Source organism: Rhododendron vialii, chromosome 13a (assembly GCF_030253575.1).
Source record: "Rhododendron vialii isolate Sample 1 chromosome 13a, ASM3025357v1".
NCBI classification, from domain to species: Eukaryota; Viridiplantae; Streptophyta; class Magnoliopsida; order Ericales; family Ericaceae; genus Rhododendron; species Rhododendron vialii.
In genome coordinates this window covers 1,248,178-1,266,743 of record NC_080569.1, presented here as the reverse complement: position 1 = coordinate 1,266,743, position 18,566 = coordinate 1,248,178, and the positions used below count along the sequence as shown (strand labels likewise).

The 18,566-nt window shown below is 39.8% G+C and overlaps 2 protein-coding genes and 1 long non-coding RNA gene across 6 annotated transcripts; 2 read left to right on the top strand and 1 right to left on the bottom strand.

Moving 5' to 3' along the window:
* The first annotated feature begins 10 nt into the window (after nucleotides 1-10).
* On the top strand, nucleotides 11-10,038 carry LOC131315086 (DNA mismatch repair protein PMS1). 4 transcript variants are annotated; one of them, XM_058344145.1, is made up of 11 exons: nucleotides 12-463; nucleotides 1,337-1,660; nucleotides 3,134-4,399; nucleotides 4,640-4,914; nucleotides 5,005-5,131; nucleotides 6,580-6,648; nucleotides 6,837-6,910; nucleotides 8,263-8,328; nucleotides 8,899-9,002; nucleotides 9,190-9,371; nucleotides 9,718-10,038. In XM_058344145.1, the coding sequence occupies exons 1-11, from the start codon at nucleotides 221-223 to the stop codon at nucleotides 9,853-9,855; spliced, it is 2,868 nt and encodes a 955-aa protein (XP_058200128.1). In that variant the 5' UTR covers nucleotides 12-220; the 3' UTR covers nucleotides 9,856-10,038. The 4 variants fall into 4 exon arrangements, 3 of the variants coding, with proteins under 3 accessions (XP_058200129.1, XP_058200130.1, XP_058200128.1); XM_058344146.1 differs by lacking the exons at nucleotides 8,899-9,002; nucleotides 9,190-9,371; nucleotides 9,718-10,038 and adding an exon at nucleotides 9,003-9,027 and having other exon boundaries at nucleotides 11-463; XR_009196599.1 differs by lacking the exons at nucleotides 8,899-9,002; nucleotides 9,190-9,371; nucleotides 9,718-10,038 and having other exon boundaries at nucleotides 11-463; nucleotides 6,580-6,740; nucleotides 8,263-8,291.
* Nucleotides 10,039-11,412: 1,374 nt separating this feature from the next.
* Nucleotides 11,413-12,424, top strand: LOC131315084 (uncharacterized). Its single transcript, XR_009196597.1, has 3 exons — nucleotides 11,413-11,625; nucleotides 11,993-12,155; nucleotides 12,335-12,424. It is a non-coding gene; the product is annotated as an uncharacterized LOC131315084 (long non-coding RNA).
* A 1,431-nt stretch (nucleotides 12,425-13,855) lies between these two features.
* On the bottom strand, nucleotides 13,856-17,943 carry LOC131315083 (uncharacterized protein Os08g0359500). Its single transcript, XM_058344143.1, has 7 exons — nucleotides 17,780-17,943; nucleotides 16,157-16,343; nucleotides 15,886-16,039; nucleotides 15,733-15,770; nucleotides 15,457-15,642; nucleotides 15,322-15,373; nucleotides 13,856-14,243 (listed from the first exon to the last, which is right to left on the bottom strand). Exons 1-7 carry the CDS (start codon nucleotides 17,782-17,784, stop codon nucleotides 14,131-14,133), a joined length of 735 nt encoding a protein of 244 aa, XP_058200126.1. The 5' UTR covers nucleotides 17,785-17,943; the 3' UTR covers nucleotides 13,856-14,130.
* Between the last annotated feature and the right edge of the window lie 623 nt (nucleotides 17,944-18,566).

The window sequence follows — 18,566 nt, the reverse complement described above, 5'->3', positions numbered from 1 at the left end:
AAGGCCTGCACAGGGTTGAAACTAGGGATCACTAGGGTTTCTCTCACTCTCGCTATCCATTCAAATCTCTTCAGACATACTCGTTCAATTTGAACCCTTTCAGTCTCCTTAACAAGTTGATCGAAGTTCCAATCGAACTGCAGTGCGTCGGAACAGCACAAAATCACTCCCAGCATCGATTACACAAGAGTTGAACGCTCCAACATCGGCGGGGGCTTCGATGGACGGCGGAGCGGCTACAGCGGCAGTGGAGTCCCCGACCATCCGGGCCATAAACAAGGGCGTGGTCCACAGAATCTGCGCGGGACAAGTGATACTCGACCTCTCGTCGGCCGTCAAGGAGCTGGTCGAGAACAGCTTGGACGCCGGCGCCACCAGCATCGAGATCTCCTTGAGAGAATACGGCGAGGAATTGTTCCAGGTCATCGATAACGGTTGCGGCATTTCACCCAACAATTTCAAGGTACTTTGGCATTACAATAAGTAGAAGTGATCAACGAGCCGAGCAGTTAGTTGTTCAAGCTTGGTTTCAAAACCTAACGAGCTGAAACGAGCTTCAAACATGTTCAAGCTTAGCCTACTTTGAATTTTTTTTTATACATCATAAGCTGAACGAGTCGAGTAGTAGTACGTTCAAGCTTGGTTTGGAAGACGAGTTTCAAAAGAAAATGTTCAACCTTAATTAAACAAACAGGTCTTGAACGAGCTTTTAACTAACGAACACACGCTCGAACTTGATTAGCATTGTTTAGCAGCCCTAACAATAATCCCCAGATTATTTTGTTTTGTCTTAACAGTTTGATAGAAAGAATGCGTTGCACTCCCTATAATTCTCTGGTTATGAAAAAGTTGAGTATAGTTTAGAATATAGAGAAGGAAACAAATTAAATGTAGCTGGCTTCATGTTTAGGTCTTAATTATGCTGGAGAATGTCCTATGTTAGAGGATATGTTGGTAACTTTGGCACTTTCCATTTTCCACTTCACAGAAACAAGAATCATTTATTTCAGTATTTTTTTTGATTGAGAGACAAAAACATAATTCGGGCACATTTGGTCAAAATCTTGTTCACTAAAGAAGTGAGTGTTGGCTGGAAAGGTTGCCAGAGGGGCAGGTGGAGGCGGGACAGGGTAGTAGGCCGGAGGGGACTGGTTGCCGTGCAGCGGTTCTCAGAGTTGGTTGCTAGGGGTGGAGGCCTGAGGTGGTGGGGAGGGAGGAGAGATTGAGAACTTATTTTGGAAAATTTTGAAACTGGCCTTTTTTTTTTTCTGTAGAATTGTCTGTTTTTGTTTCTGCGGAGATAGGAAATTTTTGAAGTCTGTATTTCTTTTGGCAGGTTCTTGCACTCAAGCATCACACATCTAAATTAGCAGATTTCCCGGATCTTCAATCATTGGCCACTTTTGGCTTCAGAGGGGAGGCACTGAGTTCCCTTTGTGCTTTAGGGGATTTGACAGTCGAAACAAGAACGAAAAATGAATCGGTTGCCACACACTTGTCTTTTGATCATTCGGGTCTCCTAGTAGCTGAAAGTAAAATAGCACGTCAGATTGGTACTACTGTCACTGTAAAGAAGTTGTTCTGCAATTTGCCGGTGCGGAGCAAAGAATTTCGGCGGAACATTCGCAAAGAATATGGAAAGCTAATATCTTTATTGAATGTGAGTCAACCTTTTCCTGTTATACGCATCATGTTGATTACATAAACAACCCCATATAGAGGGGACAATCTTTTTGACTGAGTGTAAACTTAAGCCATATATTCATGAGATCCGATATGCCAGGTACAGGGATAACAAAAATTGTGACTTTTGCAGTTTTCCCACTTCACCTGAAATAGATAGCACATCCTCTCTTCCCCTGCAATATGTTGGTTTCCTTATTATGTCACTTCTTGAAATATCTTTCCTCAACAAGATGTAAGCTACGCGGTGATTAAATGAACCTGAAGATAGAGATATTGCTAACACTGAAAGCAATTTTATTTTTTGGCGAAGTGTTTCTTGGGATTTGAAGCTGGGGGAGTTGGCTTTCTTTTTTAGGAAATAATATGCATTACTACTTTAGCCTAGAATCATTTTGGATTCGGTGTTGTATTACATGTGCAGCCAACACAATGGTGGCGTTGGTGGTGGCATTACAGCGATGGTACAGACAACGAAGGGGGTAGTGGTGGTGTGACATCATTGTGGCGTGGGAGGTTTGCTGATAGAACCTTAGTGGAAGCAATACTTCGTGGTTTTGTTATAGTTTATTACAGTAGCAGTGAGTTCTGGTGACAGCTGTTGTGCCACTGGCTGTAGTGGTAAGAGAGTGCTGTGGGAGGGGAAAGGGGAGGTTTGGTAGAAGTGCTTGGATGAGCTCTGGCATTTTTATCATCTTTCAGATGCGTGTTAATACAATCTTGAAGAAACTTGATCATTCAACTCCTTTGCTACTGGTCTTGATTTAGTTTTCGTAGCCAAACATTGGGAAGGAGTCACTTCACAAGCCAATTCGATGAGGATTAATACAAAATACGACTAAAGTTAAAAACTTAGAAGATTCCGATAGTTTGAGTGGTTCTATTGAGGGATAGAGAGTTTGAACCATGACGCAATTGTCAATGGAACAAGTACTATTTCTAGTATTATTCTGTTTGGAAGATTGGCCGTGGTATGTGTTCAAGTTCTTTGTCTGTGCAATCTCTCCAATTGTAAAGCAAAATGTATCTTATTAGGAGTTATCTGCATAAGAATCCGGAACTTATGTGCATGATGGTTACTTATCAGCAGGAACCAGAATAAAGCTGCTTGCATTGGATCCAAATCATGCTACTTATACAATAGTTCAGGATACTGTTTTGGAAAATCTTTTGGCAGATACTCGTGTTATCGGTCGTTTTGACACTGCACTTTTTGATATTCTTGGTTGAGTTTTGTTAAGTTGCTTGAGCTATGCAGCTGATGGTTGACTTGGTAACGACTATTGTTGTATCTACATGCATACTGCCCATTGATAATGTAGTTTTGAATTTACAAGAACGTAGTTTTCCATCGATCAAATAGTTCAGTAACCCTGTAGCCACTTTTTGATTTAGTCCGAAGTGATATGAATGTGTCCTATCTGATCCAAAGTTATTTCTTGTTTTTCAGGCCTATGCTCTCATAGCCAAAGGGGTTCGCTTAGTTTGCACCAACACAACTGGGAAAAATGTTAAGTCTGTGGTACTCAAAACTCAAGGAAGTGGTTCCCTTAAAGATAACATTATAACAGTGTTTGGCTCCAGTACCTTTTCGTGCTTAGAACCAGTAAATATATGTGTATCAGACAGTTGCAAGGTCGACGGTTATCTTTCCAGGTCTGGAAATGGAAGTGGACGCAATTTGGGAGATAGGCAGTTCTTTTTTGTAAATGGTCGACCAGTGGACATGCCTAAAGTCAGCAAGCTTGTGAATGAGATATATAAAGGCGCAAACTCCCGGCAATATCCAATCGCAATCATGAATTTCATAGTTCCAAGTATGGCATGCGATGTCAATGTAACTCCTGATAAAAGAAAAGTATTCTTTTCTGACGAAGTCTCCATTTTACATTCCTTAAGGGAAGCTTTAGGGGAGATTTACTCACCAAGTCATGTAAGTTATTCTGTTAATAAGTTTGAGGAGCCCAGTAAGGATGAAAATAGGTCTAACTTATTTTCCGGTCATGAGAGATTGCGATTGTCCTTGAAGCAGTTGTCTGCCGTTGGCAGTATTCCCAAGGAGTCACGTGACTGTGGACAATATGGAGATTCTGACATAGTCCACAAGACTCTGGAAAAGGGCATTACGGACCCTCCTGGTGCTATGGGGACCAGCAGTGACGAAACTTCAACAGGAGAAGAATTCACTGTTCGAGTCCATGGCACTAAGAAAGCTGATGGCTTTTTTGGGCGCCAGAATGAGCAATATCTCAATAGTCCTACAATTGATCAGCAGGCTCCACTCCATTCCGAAGCAATAGAGAAAGGTACTACTGAAATGACCGATTCACCTAGTGACTTGAATATTGTTCAGTCACCAATCACCAGATTTGTAATGGTAAATAAGAGAAAGCATGAAAGCATTAGTACAACGTTATCCGAGGTGCCTCTCCTGAGAAAGCATGAAAGCATAAGTACAACGTCATCCGAGGTGCCTCTCCTGAGAAAGCATGAAAGCATTAGTACAACGTTATCTGAGGTGCCTCTCCTGAGAAATGCACCTGTAGTCTGTCAAGCAAAGAATAACTGTTCCACAAGCACATCGGCTTTGAGATATCAGGCAAATTGTCACAAACTTGATGATTCTGCTGATGTTTGCAATAATGTGCATGAGCTTGAGCCTGAGCCTGAGCCTCAGATTTCAGGAGGCAACATAAACAATGACGAATTTGTAGAGGTATGTCAAGTCTGTGCTTTCCTTGTCAAGGAAAAAGGTTTTCTACATTGATTTTTGAACTCATGCACAAAACTTGGGTTGGGGGATTAATAAGTGATGGTTTTGATGTTCGAAGGGAGTAGCTGTAAGCATCAGGCAAAAATTATCTTGTAGGAACTGTGCATGTACATGCATTAGCAAATCTTGTTTCTAGTGTTGCCTGTGTCCTTTGTCTTCTGAGTTGAACAACTTCATTTTCAGGCCTTTAGCAATGAGAAGAAAGATTTTTCTTTTGATGATGTGGTATTAACTGCTCCAACCAGCGAACATTTAAAGAATGTGCCGGAAAATCTTTCAGATGCAACTCCTCAATTACAATCTTCTGGTTCACCTTCAGATACTCGAATGCCTTCTTCGAGTTCAAAAATATGTTCTACCTTGCAATTTAGTTTGAAGGACTTGAGTGCAAGGAGGCAGCAGAGGCTGTCAAGATTACAGTCCAGCAATACAAAACGTGGAGGAACAAAGAGTAAAAGGTTCTTAAAGCATTAAAAGTACTTTCAAAGAAGGAATGTTTTGAGATGATTCTGTTTGTAACTGATGTAGCTCTTGCTGATCTGTCCTAGGTCCTTCGCTGCTGCAACACTAGAGCTTTCTCAACCGGTAAATGAGGAATGGAAAGCCAAGGCTTTAGCTGCAGCTACTAATGAGCTGGAAAGGCTATTCAAAAAGGAAGACTTTGGAAGAATGAAGGTTCCATGCTGCTTTTATTTATTTTTACAAGTAGATCCCAACCTATGTTACCCGGAAATGCTAATACCCTTGACGGATTACGTTTGGTTGCGCACGTTTCGAAACAAGGCACACTTTTCTGTTCCAAAGTGGTAAATTTAGTGATCCCAAGCCATTCCCAAATTTTTTTTTTTTTTTAAATCACTCTTGAAGATAAAAATTTATGGAACAAAAATTTGTTTAGAGAAAAGGTAAAAAATTTGGTCATTTTACACTCCTAGTAATGTGATTTACACAAATAATATGAAAAATTATACTTAGTTTTACTAGATGTTTACCACATGGATGAATAAGTTAATTTTGTTATTTATGGAAGCCTACCCTCGCATACCACAATTTAGGCATGTGGCGTACCAAGTTCCTGTTGCCGTTCGTCATTCCGGTACGATCTGTGCTCTAGGTAGCATAGATTTACACCCAATGCTTGAGGCACCATTTTGAGCGTGTCCCTGGTTTTTTTGACTAGAGTGACTTGATGTGCCATGTGTAGGCATACCTGAGTGTGCATTTTTTGGATGATATACAAGGGTTGCCACTTTGAAGAAAATGCTTCCCAGCTTTTGGTCCTGTTTCATTTTTAGGGACAGTTTGTCTGTTTTGATGTTTGGGTGGCTTAATGTATATTCTAAACTACTCCCTCTGTCTCACAAAGAAGATGGTCCACTCCGAAAAGACGTGCAATTTTTGGATAAAAAAATGAAGTACTTCAGCGCGTAATTTTCTAAATTTCTTTGCACAAATCAAAAAACTAATTGAGATCTTTAATATGGGTTAAAGAAATCTGAAATATCATGCGAGGAAGTATTTTATTTTTTGATCAGAAAATTGCACATCTTTTCGTAGTGGGCCAACTTTGTGGGATGGATGGAGTATTAAGCATTGGGTATCGCCATTTTGGATTAGGCTACTGTGGTGCACTTCAATCTCTTAAGCCTGTCTGAATTGGTTTGTTTCAGGTGTCTAGGAAATTTGGCACTCTAGTGGGTCTGACCTCCCTCATTGAAATGGATACGTGAATCCCTCTATTGTGAGTTTGAGTTCTGCAGATTTGTACGTGCACATTGAGAGAATCGCACACAAATATGATAATGCTTGGCACAGAGGGAAGAGGCGAAGTGATGTGTGATTGTGAGATCAGGTTTGGTAACATTATGTGGAGAGCCATCCTCCTCGAACCTTGAGAAAAGTTCAGGCACCTAGATATTTATTCTTCTCTTGATTGTTTGTTAGAAAAAGCTCGTCTTAGAAATTATGGACTTGAGGCAGCTTGTGTGTGTTTATTGAATGTCTCACATTTTAATCTTAGCATAACTGCAAGTGTCATTTATTGTGTTTCAGCAGTGGACATTGGATAAGTCACCCTGGTGCAACTGAAAAGCTATAATTGGTCTTTCCTTCTCTATTTGTAGGTAATTGGGCAATTCAATCTTGGTTTTATAATTGGCAAGTTAGATCAAGACCTGTTTATTGTGGATCAGGTAATTGTCTCCATGCCTCTCATAGTCTCATGTTTGGAACAATGTCTTTGCAGAGTACACTTCCTCATCAAATGCTAAATGTGCAGGATCAGGTTTTACCTATAGCAGTTTGCACTTTTTGTCAATTTTCAGATTCAATATAAGCTGAAGTTAAAATTTGAAACCCATGGCTTTTCCTCTATTTGCAGCATGCTGCAGATGAGAAGTACAATTATGAGCGTCTTTCGCAGTCAACTAACTTTAACCAACAGCCTTTGCTCCGGTAACTATCTTGATTAAGCAGTTTTCTTGAACATCATTTTGTACTGATATTATCGTATTGTGCACAATATCACTAGGCAAGTAATATTGGCAATATGGGAGGATAATTCTCTTTTTTGCAGACATCTGATTGTGCACACTATCATAGACAATTGAATACTGATGATATGGGGGTTCTTGTTTTCTTGATATCTGAAATCTTTACTGGAAGGAAATATCAGTATTATCCTTCTCCTTTTGCGATAGCATCTATTGAATATTTTCACAAACAAAACTATTGTTCTCCTTCGCAGATCTCTTGCGTAACTGTGACAGTTTAACTTATCATTCTATTTAGTCCGTTCTGTCATCAGGCTTGTGAGAAAATGTGGTCTGCCGGATTTAGGGATTTCCTAATAAGTTTTCTCCATGCTTGGTGATGTTCATTGTATAATATAACATAATTTGGAGATTTTTCTCCGTGAGGAAAAAAATAATATTGTGACATCCGTATATGCATTATCTGGGATCAGGTATTTCTGCTAACGTAAAATTGTATCTTTCTTGCGATCACATAAAAGATTAAAGGAAAGGTTATCACTTTCTTCTCGGTTACAGTTAACCATTGGCATTTAACTTAGAGGTAGTTTTCACACCAAAAAAACAAAAAAGAAGACTTGGATGGTGCTGTTTATTTTTTTCTCAACTGACTACCAAAATTCAAAGGTAATTTACACATGCAATGATTGTATAGTTGTAAAGCACTTCGGGAGGTACACGTAGTTTTATTTTTCTATCTTTTCTTTGATTCTCTTGATTTTGAAGATACCCGATTCCAGTCCATAACTCGTTTCTTGATTAGTGTACTTCCTCTGGAGTATGAAATGACTAGAAGACAAGCATTGCTTCAGAAAATCAGCTGTAATAAGAGCCAAAATTATATATTCCAGTCCACTTTCTGCAGGTTTCCCATGGACGCAGCATGTTATTTGGTTGACTTGGTGTTTCAATAACAGGGTAGATCCCTTTCATTGCATCTCATCACGTTTGTACTAGAAAGTAGAAAGTCTGTTCTATTGGGGTGTACATTGTTCTTGTATAGTTTAGATTGTATAACTTAGGAGCTCTTTATGAAGATGAAAGATAGCGCTGTGGAAATTTGTCAGGCAGAAGTGCGTGTAAAGGCACAATTCTAATGCATGGAAAGAGCACAAATGACGAAGTGTTAAACTTATGTCTTATATAGCAACATCAATGACTGTAATTTGTGATAGAATTCGTCCCCTTGCACTAGATCATTTTGAATTTCTCTTGGCGTTTATGAATGGAGTTCTTTGCTTAGACATCAATCTCTGTTTCCTCTCTTCAATGTAGGGCATTAAGGTTGGACTTATCTCCCGAGGAAGAAATAGTTGCTTCTATGCACATGGATACTATACGGTAAAATATACATATTAGTCTTTTTCCACTTTTTCTGATTATTTGGTAAGTGTGTTTTTCCCTGTCCCTGATACATTTCAATTTCTGGTTGCAAATAGTTATTTGGGTTCATGTTTCTAGAACTTTTTTCCCGGGATCCAATTTTTTTTACTTTCCTTTCTGTAGAGAAATCCTTTTTAGCGTATATTCTTCTTCAGACTTGTTAAAAATGGTGCATATCGACTATCAAGGTAGGCAAAGCAATAGAAAAAGATGAGCATAGGGTACTGGTAACACATCCTAATTATGGTTTTCAAACAAGTGGAGATGTACACATTCATTGCTGTCTTGGGGTAATTTTGACGGGACAATTTTTAGAATGGTATTTAGATCATGTTTGCCTTCATGCTGACAATTATTCTTTTCTGTACTACCTATTTTCATCTCTTTAAATTTCCTCATCCAGGTTTCTTATATTTTTAGCTAGAATAGTGGTTTGCTCTGTTGCTTTCCATTTTAACCTGTTTCTTTATGGGAAGAGTTTATTCTTTGCTGACTTTTTTCTTTTGCATTCTGCTCTTCAACTATTAGGAAGAATGGATTTGCTTTGGAAGAGGATTCTCATGCTCCACCTGGGCATCGTTTCAAACTGAAAGCTGTTCCCTTCAGCAAAAACATTACTTTTGGAGTTGCAGGTAATCCTTATTGTGGAAATACTATGTCAGTTAACTTTGGCTTTCAAGAGAGGGAGAAGGATACATAGGCCAGAGATCGAGCTTCGGTGATCTTTAAACCAAGTCGAGCTCAAGCTTCAGTGATCTATTGCACACAGAGAATTCTATTGGCATATGGTTAGTAAATGTATTTATTTTTCTTGTACAGATGTGAGGGATCTCATTTCCATTCTTGCTGATAGCCAAGGGGAGTGCTCGATGATCAGTAGCTATAAAATGGATACTTCAGACTCAGTTTGCCCACCAAGAGTTCGTGCAGTGCTAGCATCACGCGCCTGCAGGTCATCTTTTAAGATTGGTGATCCGCTTGGAAGAAATGAGATGCAGAAGGTACACTCCCTTGTACATGTATAAAAACAAATTGCCGTCTTTCATTGTCTTACAAGGGGCAAATGAAAATGAAAAATACATCTAATAGAGTGGAAACCAACCTAGTAGGACAATCTCTCTCTCTCTCTCTCTCTCTCTCTCTCTCTCTCTCTCTCTCTCTCTCTACTGTTTGATTTTGGATAAGGTTGCAATAAATTAATGTACTTTTGGACCAAAATGAAAAACACTATGCTTCGTAGTTGTGATCCGACTCTCCAATTCAAAACTTGTAGAATGATATCTCACTACCTTGAATGTGGAATGGGTTGGTGATGCTCATATTTTCTGCTGCGTTTGATTCTTTCAGATCCTTGAACATCTGATGGGTCTCAACTCTCCATGGAATTGTCCACATGGCAGACCAACGATGCGTCACTTGGTTGACTTAACAACTCTCAGACAGTTCGATGAGGACAATGATGTTAAAGATTTCTGGACAGCCTGATCGTACGCATTCAGTGCCTACCATCTTTTTATCTTAATTTTTGACTCTTTGTAAATTCAAGGCACTTGCTGCCCGAAGACCTGATGTATTCATTGACTTTGGACTGGAATGCTGAGCTATCCAGTGTAAGTAAGAAATCCTTCTCTCTAAGCTATCCAGGTATGAAATCCTGCTTCCTCAAAAGGAGATTTTAGGCCCCGGAAGAAGCTACGATTGATGGCAAACACTTTTCAACTCGATTGCCTTACTTTATTTAAACCAGAAGCAATGACGCCTCTATTAAGTTCGTTTGCAAAGATTTGCTCCATTTGGTGCTAGCATCTGGCTTTTCTTTGTTATACGAATCTTTCTAGCTTCGGTTTGAAACAAGAAAATTATCCGTCGCGTGAATCGAATCCCATTCAGGAGTGAAAACTTGATGGGGGTTCTTGAAATCGGAGGTCAGATGTTTTGGGATTCCTTTGAAACTCATTAATTACTGGAAAGCTAGTAACTTAGGAAGCACTTATGGATCACAGGCACAAATATTTGTACCACACGGGTATGCGGTTCCTTAATAGGTACCCACTGCGGTTAGAATATATGGAAAACAACGTATATGGTTTACATTTTGGTGCAATGCATTTCAAATTACTACTTAACAGTTAATAAACACAACTACTAAACCAAAAAAAAATAAAAAATTGACTGATAAGAATTCAACTTACAACCATGCTACATGTGTGTGTAAATCGGGCGTAGTTGTACTATTGTTCAACTTAAATTGTAATTTAAACAGTTTCCACCACCGTCACTGTGGTCTACCGTACATTTATTGTTGTAATATGAACAGTTCTTATTACAACGATAAACGCGCAGTGAGACACATAATGACATCGGTGAAAAACCCATCTACCAACGTCGAAAGAATTTAAACTCATCTTTTAAAGAAGGAAAATGATAATGCCAAAATTATTTTTGTTTGTGCCAAAACTGTGGATTTTGCCTTGTACATTCCACATGGTACAAGGGTTTTATGCACTACAATTTTAGCACAAACAAAAATAGTTTTGGCATTAACATCCTTTTTTTTGAAACATGTTTGAAATGCATTGATGAATATGATGATTACAGCCTACCGTGTTCAACTAATACAACTGTTACAAAGACCTATTATACACAGGGAGACAAATAACACATCCAATCAAATGAAGAATTCGAGTCTAGCGATAAAATGATCAGACGGTGCCGCTTATGCTACTTGTCGATGTCCAGCTGTCACGGTAGTTTCACAATTGACGATGCTTCCCACAGAAACTGACCGATGCCAACCTAGTGCGACTGCACTTGCGGAAGATTGCACTATGTGCATGGTAGAGCCGTATGCAATTAGATGGCCGATAAGCCAACTACAGCGTAGAGTAGATAGTGAAAATGCAGATCCACACCGCAACCATGGTTAATGGAAGAAAAACTTGCTAAAATAAAAGAATCCACCGAACTTATAAGCCTCTTCCGCACTTCTTTCCCAAATCCAGAAACAGCGGAAATTCTGAAGACATACAAGTATGATACAACTAGATCTAAACTACATTCATCTACACAAAAGGCCCGAAACCGATTGGAAGCCCACCGATAATTGTTCAACCGCCCACAGTCAAACAAAACCTCATCCCACAGCCAAACAAATAACCACTCGGAGGAGAGCGACGCCGCATCAAACAATATCTGCGGTGCAACCAAGGTTCTGAATACCGTTTTGGACATGGTACCGAATTTGTCACTAAAACGGTGCAATGGCTTTTTCTTTCTTTTCTGGCTTCTTAAAATTTTGATGTGAGATTGCAGCAGCTCACTGTTTTCCACAAATATGGTCTGCACATTGGTCCTCGTATAGGCTAGTGTTTACCAGCATTTATCTACTCTAGTTTTGTTTGAAAATGTTTTGTACTCTTGTTCCCAATTTGTTCATTTAATAGCGTTAGTCCAGTAAATATGCATGTCTTCCCTGTCCTATTGTTCGTTCCTGCAGTTTAGTACTAGTATAATTTTGGACTTGTTCTTGTTCTTTTGCGTGGTGGACTTTAAGTCTCTATAAATTAAGTTCTCTCTAACTTGCTTGAATAAAATAATCACGAGATAATGATTGGCACTTTAGATAGGAGGCCACCTGGAGTCGCGGGGCGTGGAAGAGGAAGAGGCCGCGAGGATGGCACCAGTGGGCGTCCCTTGAAAAGGCATTGGTCGCGGCCTAGATGACAGAGGTGCAGATGGAGGTCGAGGTAGGGCTGGACCTGGTGGGAGGACTGGTGGAAACAGAGGTAAAAACTTGCAATCGCAACTTTGAATTGATGGCCATTAGTTAGAACTGCATTCTATGGCGTCTGAACTGAAAACTAAGTGCATTATAATAGGCTTTTTCCCAGCACCATGCTTTCCGATTCATGTGATTTTCTTCCCTGAACATAAAATTGAATTGCTGTGTTTGAGCTGGTGGCAGGTAGTGGGCGTGGGAGATGATGATATAAAGCTGAGGTGCCGAACAACTCAAGGGGGGCTTTGCTAGTTTTGAATGGCATTTTATATCCCCGTCGTGCACGAGTGGGCGACATTTTCTTTTGATGTTTGAGTTATAAGATACAGAGGCATGGCTAAGACATTATTATGAGTTGTTCTAATGATATTCTGACTTAAAGCATTTAAGCTTTTATTTTGAGTAGTCAATGAATTTTGAGAAGGACCTGAGCAGTTCTTCGTTTGGCCTTCTTTTTTTTATATTCATTCCCATTACTTCTGTATTGAGAATATAGAACAGAAAATTACTGTCCATGATTGTGTATTCGTGCGTGCGTCACCTTTCTCCTTTTATTTTTCTTGCTTTCTGGATATGGAATTTTACAATTACAAGGTTTTGGTCTGGACAAAACAAACGGAAATGAGGAATTTCGCTCAAGGTTTTGGTCTGGATCCTTTGTTGGAGGAGAAGTATATATACCTGGGAGGGAGGGAGGGAGGGAGGGAGAATCTTGTTTGCTGTTAAAATTAAAATGTCGAATACAAAAAGATAATGACATCATTTTTCATTGTTTAATAGAATAATGACCATAAGCCCTTTCAATTACAAGCAGGTATGTAATATGTGGCATCTTTTTTCATTGGCATTAGTTTGCGGAGCTAAAGTTTTGTTTGACTTGGGCTCCGTTTGTTTCGATGTAAAATAGTTTTGGACGGAAAATATTTTTTTATGTAAAATGATCACGCGTAAAATGTTTGTTTTCATTTGTGTTTTTCGTTGTTTGGTTGCAGTTCAAAATATGTGTATAAACATTTTGACTAATCACAATTGTAGAGAGAAGAATAGAGTTTCTAGGTAAAACTTTGAAGAGAGAGAGAGAGAGAGTGTGTGTTTTGTTCCTCCTGTTAGTGAACTATCGGGGAAATAGCTACTGGAAACAGATAAGTTAAGAAATTCAAGTCAAGACAAAGGTTTTGGAAAATAACTTACCGCCATTTCCAACACAAGTCATTTTACACCAAATGGTGGATTTTGTTTTACACCGAAAAATATTTTCCTTATTCTTTGTCTAACCCAACACCTAAAAATAGGTAAATTATTTTTGAGGAAAATATTTTACGTCGAAACAAACAAATATTTTACGTAGAAACAAACTGAGCCCAAGTGTCTGAAGAAAATGTTTTCTGAAATTCCAGAATACTGACAATTTCTCAGAAAAAGTTCCTCCATATAGTTCTCCTTTTTCTTTAAAATTTGAAAATATCACCACGGTTTTTTAAACTTCAAAACTATTAGTTCCATGGCAGTTAAATCATGAAAATATCCCCAAATTGACAGAATATTGATATCAAACACATGAAATCTCGCCAATTGCTCCCATTCTTCTTTTTCCCCTACCATTCCATCCACCGCCAAAGAGGACGGTTGCAGGTTGGCAGACCGGCGGTGGTTGCAACAAAACAAACGAGAAAGAAAAAGACACAAAACAAAACGGGACAGCAGATATATGAAGTTGAAAGAAATCTGTTATGTAAATCTAGAGACCATCTGCTAGCTATCAGATTATCATCCGCCAAACCTCAAACAGAATACAACCACCAAATTCAAGTCTATTACAAGGAAAAATAGTTGATACCTCTCCAACGACAGAAGCCATTGTTCGGGCCAAAATGATACTCAGTTTATAAAGTCATGCTTTCACCAAGTCGTATGGAGAAGAAACTTTTACCCTCTTAACACACGGCTAAAGGTATTAATCCCTTAACACCTTCAACTACTGCTCATTTTCCCTCTGGAGCTCCTCCTTCCGCCTTCCTGCCTTCGAGCTCTTCTGTTTTTGATGACCCTCCTGCCTTCCCCGCATCGTCATCCTCTGCCTTTGATATTTCACCCTCTACAAGCCAACGAAATGGAAGTCATTACATAAAATAAGACCAACTCCAAACAAAAATAAACCAGTGATAATTTTGTCATGACAATGGGTCAGATCAAAGCTGAGAGCTTATAATAATGCATGTTTGCTGGATCCAAACCAGACCGTATGAGGTTTGGTTTTAAGCTTGATACAAACTATTATTAAGTGCATGTTAGCTGGATCCAAACAAATAGTCACAGTTGACACCCCTAGCGGTTGAGCCAACTTGATCAGCATAAAGTAACCAGAAAGGTTTCTAAAATCAACCAGAACGAGTAGTAAAAAAATATATCTCTGGACAAATGTCCCACATTTGTCATTCGAACTAGGAGGCGATAAGTGGAATGACTAAGGCTATCCAATCTTAAACACTGATTGGTTTAAGATGGGATCAAGTCAAACGAGAGATGGCAAAGTTACCCATATAGGTCCAATCTTTACCAGAATGCCAAAATAACACAAAAACACATGAAGTCATTTCACCTCTTACCCAGAGGGAAAATAATTTGTTGGTCCTTGGTTGAAGAACCCTGGTCACAAACACTAAATGCATTACTACTACCTCTAGGTGGCACTATTTTTCTCAAAATGGAAAATAGTCTGGCCTTGTTCCGCAGCCCAAATAAGAGATGTATGGAAAATCAGAAGCCCTATCGAACCCTTACTGCCGGAAAACCAATGGCCTATGTTCTTAAGAAGTGTTTAGTTGAGACTTGGAGAGTTATAATTTAAGTCCATCCCTTTGATTACAAACTAGTTGCAAATTGAACTTCAAACAACCGTACACAATATCAACGATCATGCATTACAATTTAAAAAAGTATGGGAGGAGGAACTATTGAAATGCGTATGATATACGCATACACATTTAAGATGCCTATGGGAGTATGTCAGCATGTCACCATACACATTTAAGATGTGTTGGACATGCATTTACAGGAAAGTAGCAACCAAACTCTTTGCACCACTAAGACCAAAATACGAGCACAACATTTTCTCAACATATGCAATGCTTGTTGTGTATGCCAAAATAACAAACTGTTCTAAAGGTCCATACCATCATCGCTATCATCAAGGTCATCGCCCATTCCACCCATGCCGCCAAATTTCTGCAATGCATCAGTAAGCAAACAATCAGAACAAACAACCAGAAGAAATTCCGAATCCAGGACCAAAAGCTGCTCTATCTTACCGAGAAATCCATGCCTTTCATCATGTCACCCATTGCTCCCATGCCACCCATGCCTCCCATCATGTCACCCATGCCACCCATACCTCCCATGCCACCCATCATGTCACCCATGCCTCCCATGCCACCCATTCCTCCCATACCACCCATTCCACCCATGCCACCCATGCCTCCCATATCACCGAATTTCTGTAGAAGCGTCAGAAAAAAGAAAATAAGCATACAAGTAACGGCTGTAAAAAAATTCAAATATGAGGCCAAAAGCTGATATATCCTTACCGAGAAATCCATTCCTCCCATATCCAGGTCGGCAGGAGCTGTAAGAGAGACAAGTAGATTTAATTTCAAATTTCGAACTTACAACAAATGAAGACATTCAATATCATGCAGAAGAATTTGATGAAATGAAGAGCAAACTGGCGAGCAGAATACCGGCATCATCATCTTCATCCGCCCATTTGTCCCAATCTACTTTCACATAGTGAGGTGCTTTGTCATCTCCCTTCAGTAGTTTCTTCCACCATTTCTCCTCTGCTTTCTCCAATACACAAAAAATACTCCTCACGCCTACATTTATTTTGCTTTCCTGCAGAGAAGAGAAGATAGAGTATCAGCCACAGTAAAAAACAAACCAGAAAATAATTACATCTAACTCGTTGTGAGGATTCAATAAGAACCCAAGGAGTATCAATTCTGGCCTCACCTCAACATTAACTTTGTCAAAAAGGTCCAACTTCACTTCATAAGGATGGTTTTCTGCACCAGCACAAGCAGTGAACGTAAAACTTCCATCAGGCCCAAGATTAACCTTAGCATCTTTTGCATCTGGCAATAGAACTGTGATAAAGACCTTGTCGAGCCTCTGAGCCCACTTAATCTCGGGATGTCGGCTGAAAAAATAAATGTATTAGTACAAAAGGTAACAAAGACATCTTCACATGATCAAACATAAAGACCCAGTTTTTATGTTTAGTTTCCATCAAGAAAAAGAAGTAAAGGGAAACACAGTTTCTTAGCTTCTGTGGGACCGCCAACATACATGCAGAGTACGCTGCACGAACTTGAAATTTAGCATGATGATATCCAACACGTTCAACCAGGCAACCAAGGGAGGTAACGAGAAGAGAGAGCGTGGAGGGGTAGTTCATGAAGTAGGCTAACCAAACGACACATTTAACTGAATCAAAATCACAATATCAACTCATGGAATATTCCATGTCATGGGGTATTAAACTGTAAACTGAACTTCATCAGTTCTGTGAGTCACTGACCAACAACAAGGAATCTTACCCGGATATCCCATTCTAATATAAATTTCAAATCGTACAGAACATTGTGATAGAACTCCACCAAAAACTCCAGAAACCCACAAAAAACTTTTCATTCATCTTTTCAACCGCCAGCCTCCTCTCCTGGCAAAAACTGGTTAAATGTCCACTAGCAATCTTTGCGGACCTCAGAAAACCATGTTTTGAGATCTCACTAAACAAACCAATTAAAAGCGCTGCTACCATAATCCCAAATCACTACATCAAACCTCTTTCTTCTGAAGAATGTCAACATGAGAAAAAGCATATATAACCAGGGGGGGGGGGGGGGGCGGCGCGGCGGGGGGGTGTGTTGTTGGGGTGTTCTTTCAGATTCAGAATTTTTCAGCACTTCCCTAAATAATAATAACGGAAAACCGAACAATAATTTCATGCAAAACATTGATGCTATTAACAACTGCTTAAAAGCAATTGGCACCCAGATAACGTGTGAAAATAAAGATTGCCAAGTTATTATCAGTATTCTAAAACAAGGTATTCCTCGCCGAGTACTCACTCCAAGGTGCCTTGCCGAGGCGACTAATCCCTACTCAGTGGGCATTACTCGCGGATTACTTGCCGACTAACGGAGTACTCGCTCCAAGGTGCCTGGACGAGCGACTACTGAGCAGCGAGTTTTAAAACACTGGTTATTATACTTTTCACTACTAGCTCGCAAAAAGAGCGAAGAATATCACGCTCACATAACAGTACAACAGAATCCCTCTATGTCGTCACTGAGTCTATATACCGCTACTGTACAAGTTCGCTGCTGTTCTTTGCTCAAAAATTTCAACATAAAAATAGATAAAAAGACTGGGAAAAGCACGAGAATTAAACACACATTGACAAGCACAGACCTATCGAGACCTAATCGCAACAAAATAAAGCAAGAACTCAGTAGAGTAATCAAAGCAAACGATTAGACAAAAGTACAGAGATCGTAACACAACCGATCCGATGGGCCCGAGATTCAGAATCGGAGAGGGGAGAGAAGATGAGAGAGAGAGAGAGAGTACCTCATCTTTCTCCTTGTACTGTCGACTACCGAAGGGGAAAGAGAGAATGCAAAACCCTAGATACTGAACAGCGAGGAGTAGCAGGATGAGAAAGTGAGAGCCTCTCTCTCTCTCTACTTTAATACTGCTTTTAAACCTCAGAGTGAATTCCTTGGGTGTAATCGCTCGGACGCGTTTTGCACAAAAGCGTTGACGATTCGGGACATCGGATGGTGTAAACAAGCCCAACGGGTTAACGGTGATTGATCAACGGTCTGGATTTTCGGGTACGGTAGGGTAGGTGACAGAATAGCTGATGGGCCCGCAAAGCCCGTAATTCATACGACTTGGGTCAAAGTTTGGCCCAATTGCCCAAACTAGACCCGTAATTCATACGACTTGGGTCAAAGTTTGGCCCAATTGCCCAAACTAGATATTTTTCGGACTCTGAAGTTGCATTACGGATAACGTAGCAAAATCCTGAGAGGTACTGACCTTTTTTTTTTTTTTTTTCCCTTCAAATAATTTAGGCGTCCAGATCACCTTACGCCCGTCTCATTTAATCTTAGAGGTCTCATTCCACCGGCCACTTGCAGGTAGGGTTGTAAACGAGCCAAAAACTTAAGCTCGAGCCTTAATGAACCGACCTCTTGTCGAGCCAAGCTTAATCATTTACTAAACAAGTCTCTTTAATTGAATCGAGTCTCCTTTAATGAGCTAAATTTTTGTCGAACAAGCCGAAAACTCGAGCTCAAGCTTGGCTCATTTACTTAATTAGCCAAGCCGAGCTTGCGAACTGCTCGATTCA